The sequence below is a fragment of the Microtus ochrogaster genome, chromosome 1 (genome assembly GCF_000317375.1).
Source record: "Microtus ochrogaster isolate Prairie Vole_2 chromosome 1, MicOch1.0, whole genome shotgun sequence".
Taxonomy (NCBI): domain Eukaryota; kingdom Metazoa; phylum Chordata; class Mammalia; order Rodentia; family Cricetidae; genus Microtus; species Microtus ochrogaster.
The window spans coordinates 46,969,560-46,975,626 of record NC_022009.1 but is presented as its reverse complement, the minus strand read 5'-3'; the positions used below and the strand labels follow the sequence as shown (position 1 = coordinate 46,975,626).

Below are 6,067 nucleotides of genomic sequence, written 5' to 3'. Positions count from 1 at the left end.
GCTTTGGAGCCTGTCCTGGAACTCCCTTGGTAGACCAGACTGGCCTCGAACTCACAGAGATCCGCCTGCCTCTGCCTCCCGAGTGCTGGGATTACAGGCATGCGCCACCACCGCCCGGCTGAGCCTGACTTTTCTGTTTGCCCAGTGGGTATATTAGATTTCCATTGCTAGATCCTGGAAGAATTGGTGCAGAAGGCAGGATTTGGGTGTGTGGGGACACCCTGGCTCAGCTCCCGGCCCTCTCTGCCCTCAGTTTCCTCTCACACTGTTGTATGAGACCCTACCTTCCTGGAGTTCCAGATCCTCAGGTCCCATCCCCCTGGATGCCTGCCGACAGATACCATCAGTAACACTGGAAGGCTTCTCTGTCACTGCAGGGACTTGAGGGTGCCCAGCAGCTAGGCCTTCATCCAGGGCCCGTCTCAAGGATCGGAACAGGCGGGAACTTCGCCTGATTAGGCCCTGGTCCTCCTTAGGTTTGTGGGTGGAAGCTGGCAGGCTGGTCCGGAAGAAGGTCCGCTTCAGGGTGCTCAGGCTGGGTTTCAGAGTGTCCCCGTGGTGAATACTTGGCTCTTTCATACTGTTGGACTTCCGGGTGCCCTGAGCTAGGGTCTGTGGCTTCCCAGGCTCCTTGGGGCTTTGGAGCTCTGGCCCAGCGGTCACTGTCCATGGCAATGGCATCTTGGCAGCAGGAAAGCTGGAGGCGGGGTGTGAGAAAGCAGTTCAAGAGGGCTGGAGGCTGCCCAGCCCAGGAAGAAGACACAGAAGCCCAGGGAAGCTCTCTGGGGCTCAGTAGGACCCAGGAGTGCAGGAAGGCTTGATTTCTTCTATGGAAAAGGAAATGTCTGCCAGCTACTGGGCTGGCCAGAGCCTTCTGCAGGCTGGAGTGCAGCTGGAGCTAAGATGCAGACAGCAACTGCCTCCCTGGTGCCATCCCCAAAGACTCTCTCCCAGGTGGCCACTTTACTGAGCCCGAGCGGTTCTCACTGAATTAGGAATGTTGATCACTCATTCTGGGAAACCCACAACCCACAAGGGCAGGGTCCAGTACCCACATCCCAGATGTCTAGGATTTTAGATTCTAAGGCCAAAACCTCTCCCCATCCCTTCCTCCCCCTGCCCCACTTTAGCCCCTCCGGAGATGTGGGCTCACCTCTGTCAGCACAAGACGCAGGATCACTTCTGCTCAAACAGGAACCTCCTTAAGAAGCATTCCCTTCCGAGACTCCGTGGAGCTGGAGGAGGGTACAATGGTGCCCTAGGGCCCTAGCCGCAGGCACCCAACCACTTATCTTCACCACACAGCCTGAAGGGAAGGTTGTGGGAGGGGCCTCAGGTCTATATTTAACCTGGAGCTGAGGAATCCCAATACATTTCCTACCTGTTGTTCTTCCCCCTCTTGCAAACCCCCCAACCTTCACGCCATGGAGTGAGTAGTGGGCTCAAGAGCATGAGAGACACACTGTTCGGGCTGCTGGCAGGCACTGCCACCATATTCTCTTCCAGCTAGCAAAGCCTAACTGTTTGCTTTCTGAGTGTGTGTTTAGCTAGGGGTGGGAGAGAAGAGACAGCCTTCCTGGCCACTGGAACCTTCTGCCCACCACATTGTGCAAGCTAGTCATGGGTGGGGGATGGTACTGGGCCAGTAAACTCCCCATATGCCTTTGGAGAAACTGAACCAAAAGAGGGCTGGACTGGGCTGAAAAGATGGCCCAAGGTTGAGAGTATTAGTTCCTCTTACAGAGGACCCAGGTTCAATTTCCAGCACCCATACAGTGGCTCACAACCATCTGTAGCTCCAGTTCCAGGGCAACCAGTGTGCTCTTCTGACCTCCAAGGGCACCAGGCGTGCACATGGTATGCAGACATACATGCAAGCAAAACACACACACATAATATAAAGCAAATAAATCTTTAAGAAAGGAAGGAAGGAAGGAGGAAAGAAAGAAGAAAAAAGGCTAGCCCGAGCAAAAGAAAGAAAGAAAGAAAGAAAGAAAGAAAGAAAGAAAGAAAGAAAGAAGAAAGGCTAGCCCGAGCAGAAGCATAGCTTCCAGCCCTCTTCAGGACTCCCCCATCATACCAGGACAAATCCAGGTAGGAGCTAGAGCCAGATCCCTGGGTGAGTCAGGAAGGAACTGCGCTTTCCTGGGACTTAAGGCATGCTGGACAGGGGCCAGCCCCTACCCTCTAGCCCTCCAGCAAGGTATCTGACAGAGTCAGCTGAGGCCTACATTTCTGGAGCTCCAGAGGCCAGTAGCTTCAAGGAAGGAGAGAGGCTCAGTCTGATTGGCTGTGGCCTTATCAGCCCCACCCTGGTCACAGGTCATTATCCTGCCCTGGCACCCAGTTCAGGGACCCAGCTCCACACAGATGTGACCCATACACAGCAAACTCTGGCTCCTTTCTCAATGGAGCCCTTCAGCACCTAGTGTGGGAGATGGCCTGTTGTGTTCTCTCAGGGGTACTGAGAAAGGACAAGGTGGGTCCTGCCTTATCTGGGGAGAGTTCCCCTTTGTTTACTAAGTCCCACCTGTGTGTGCGTTCACTTCAGTGCTGACAAAGGTCTGATCCCCATGACAACAAAGTTGGGGAGTTTTATCTGCCCCATTTGAGAAACCGGGTGCTTAGAGAGGGAAGGATCCAGCCTCAAGCCATTCAGCCTGGCCCAACCAGGTCTCTCCAGAAGCTAGGGACAAAGGGTGATTAGTGTGTGTTCATGAGCACTAGAGGACTGGGTGCTACCGAAGAGCTTTTTTCCCTGTGAGGACCCCAAGACAGGAGTCAGACTTGGCAGTCCTTGCAGGGGAGTCTGGGGACAGATTCTGGATAAGGAAGGACAGCTGGAACACGTGAATTTCATGGCAGGTTATAAGGAGTCTTTGGACTCACTCAGACAGCTCAATCACCCTCATATAAAACCAGGTTTGCACTATAGGGCCCTCAAGGCCGCCAATCAACCTCTCTGGCTGCGGTCAGCCTCTCTGGCTCTGGCTGTGGCCAGCTTCTCTGGCTGCAATCAGCCTCTCTGGCTGCGGTCATGCCACTTTTGGCTCTGCAGCTCTCAGCAGCTATCCAAACCATTCTTGACCTTCCCCAAACCAAATGGGTCACTCCCCTGTTTTAAAACCTTCTCTGACTCCCTGATACCCTCAAGTTATCCTGAGCCCTATAGCTGGGCATTCAAATTCCCCCCACCTTCTGGACTGATCTTTCTTTGCCTCACTCCTGGTCTGCACGTTAGCCCATGGGACCCCCTCCATCCTGCTGAATGTGCAGTTTTCAACATCCTCCCCCAAGCTGTGTCCCCTCCTGATCCCCTCTCTCTTTGGTCTCCAAATCGGACCCAGCTTTCAGGACCCAGTGAGTCCCCTGCCTCCAAGTAATCCTCAGCTTTGTACCATCTTCTCAGTGGCCCCTCAAGACTGTCCCTACTGTGATGTAGTTTCTTCCAGGCGTGAGAGTCTGTCTGTCTGTTTCCCTTCTCTTTCATCCCAGAGCACAGTTCAGACGTATGGACTATACAGTGTGGGTGTGCGCCCCACGTGAGGCTGGCCAGGCTAGGTGCCATTCTGGTGCCCACTGGGCTGATCTGTGGACTTCACCACCATGCCTTCCCTCTGTTGGCCACAAGGCCCATCCCTGTCTCTCTATCTCCTCTCTCCACTGCGGCCACTCCCTGACTGAAGCTTGGTACTCAGCTCCAGGATCCTGCAGATCCAGGCCAGTCCGGGCCCTGGGCTCATCTCTTTCCAGGTCAAGCAACAGTTCCAGCTGCAGGGCCAGGGGCAGGGGCCGGGAAAATCACCATGGGCAATTGCAGCTGTGACCATGAGTCTAGGTTTAGACTCCCCAGTTTCCCAGACTTGCTTCTACCCTTTGCTACCCTAGTAGGGCTGTACCAGCCCCTACTGTCTCAGTTTTTCTCCAGAACAAACCACATCCTTCCTCCCCACTTGCTAGGACTGGGTCATCCCCTATCCATCAAAGCCCCAGGAATAACGACGGCAGAGAGGTTGTGACGCTCTTGCCTTGAAATGTTCCCTGCAAGCTAGGGGGCCTTTCCTGAAAGCATGGAACAGGATGAGAATAGATGGTTTCGGTCGTCCTGGGTGTCACCCGCGAGAGTTTGCAAATGTCCGAGAGGAACAGCTCGGGTTGCTGTTTTAGTTGTCTGTATTTGTCTGACTAGAAATCCCAAGGTTGGCTATTGTGGGCTAACAAAAGAGTTTGGTAAACTTCATGTGTTGATTTTGCAAACACAACCAGCAGCTATCTTATATGCCAGCCAAACTTTTTAAAAAATATGTAGGCTCCCCTCATAGCTGCCAAAATATAAACACCCCTAGGTTGCCGTTGCCCACAGAAGAGCAGACTTCTTGCCTTGGCACACAAGACCCTTCCTCAGATTTGTCACGGGTTGCCCATCACGCTGTCACTCTCTTGCCCTTCTGTCCACTTAGAGTCACCCCCCCCATGCTTCTGGGTCAGTTGCCCTTGCTTCTAGCAGTGACCTGAGCTCTCCCAGCTGCCAACCCCTCAGGGCCCTTTCTCTGAGAAGCCCCCCCTCACCAGCTGTCCCAGCACACAGCATATTCTTTTCTGGGTCTAACTCCGGCCCTAGATAGTTATGTGGTCTGAGATGTCTTGGCCACTTGACCAAGGGACCCAGGGAGCGTGGAATGAGCCTGGCTCAGATCCATGAAGGGCCGTTAAATGTCAGCTGGACCAAGGAAGACGAAGTGGCTCTGACATGATTGTGAATCTGTGGTACATTCACACGTGGGTGAGCTTCCATTTTGCACATCTTTATGCTTTCCTGAGTGTGTGTGTGGTGTATGTGTGTGTGCGTGTATGATTATTCTGTAATATGTGTGTGTGTGTCCTGTGTCTGTGTGCATATCTGCATGTCTCATGCGTGGCTCTGCTTTCTGTAACCGCGAGTGGCTGTCTACACACTCGGATATGTGCATACCTTCTGTGACTGAGCTAACACTGTGGCTCAGTTGGCCCGGGCTTGGAACCCAGACCCTTAGCCAGAAAGGCCACTGACAGAGCCAGAGCAGTCTCCACCCACTGCCCAAACGCCCTCAACCCTCCTGCCCCACCTGACTGGGTCATACCTGGTATGTGAGCCGATAACTAACTGCCCAGGCAGAAGAGGTCCTGGGGAAGGCAGCCATGCAGGATCCCGAGACCAGGTCTCGGCAGGAGGCCTTCAGAACAGCCCATTTGATTACCAACAGCTGGGACTTCCCAGCCACAGGACCGCCCACGCCCACTTTCTACTCAGACCCCACGCTTTCGCTTTCAGAAATGTCCCGCCCCTTCCATTCCAGAGGCCTCCACTCCAACCTTTGCTCTGGAGCCAGCCTGAGCCGGACCCTGAGCTCCTGGAGAGGTTAGGGACGCTAAGGAGGTGGAGATTAGTGAAGGAGAGGTCAGGGAGGTGAAAGTTAGAGGAGGGTGGCCCTCTGTCGTAGCAGTGGGGGCAGGAGCTGTTGGGGACCACTGAGGACTGCCAGACCCTCCCACTGCCAGAGGCAACCTAGTTGGGGGGCGGGGTTGGGGCACACGCAGCCCCCTAGTGCCCAGAAACATTCCTCTGTCCATTCCAGTCTAGGAAGTTCACACCAGTCCCATCTATGCTTGCCAGAGCTATGAGGCAGAGGGCAGATAGGAAGACCTGTCGGGCAAGTTCCCGGTCATGCCTGGAGGAGCAGGTACAAGCCATATACTGTTCCAGAGTGCTGGAAGAAGAGGGCCCTAGGGTCCCAGAGGGTCACCCTCGGGAATGAGAAGCACCTTCTAGACAGAGGCAGTACAAGCAGTCACAGCGTCTGGGGGAGGCCAGTTGTGACTTTTGAACTCAGGGGAAATCCAAGGACACATTCAGGCCTGTCCCATCCTGTGTTGGTTGTAGTATGGATGCTCCAGAGTTACAGTATTGGGTGTTGAGGACACAGCACCACACAGTCCGGGGCCTTCTTGGCTTTGTGTGTTCCTCTGTCTCTGCCTCCTGAGTGCTAGGATTAAAGACATTCTTTTTCTCTTTTTTTTTCTTTTCTTT

The 6,067-nt window shown here is 54.1% G+C and overlaps 1 protein-coding gene across 1 annotated transcript in view; it reads right to left on the bottom strand.

Moving 5' to 3' along the window:
* Positions 1-681, bottom strand: part of Exoc3l4 (exocyst complex component 3 like 4) — an 8,942-nt gene extending 8,261 nt beyond the window's left edge. The window contains exon 1 of the mRNA XM_013353616.2: positions 285-681. Within this exon, the coding sequence (XP_013209070.1) occupies positions 285-681 (397 nt within the window). The remainder of the gene's footprint in view (positions 1-284) is intronic.
* Positions 682-6,067: the final 5,386 nt, after the last annotated feature.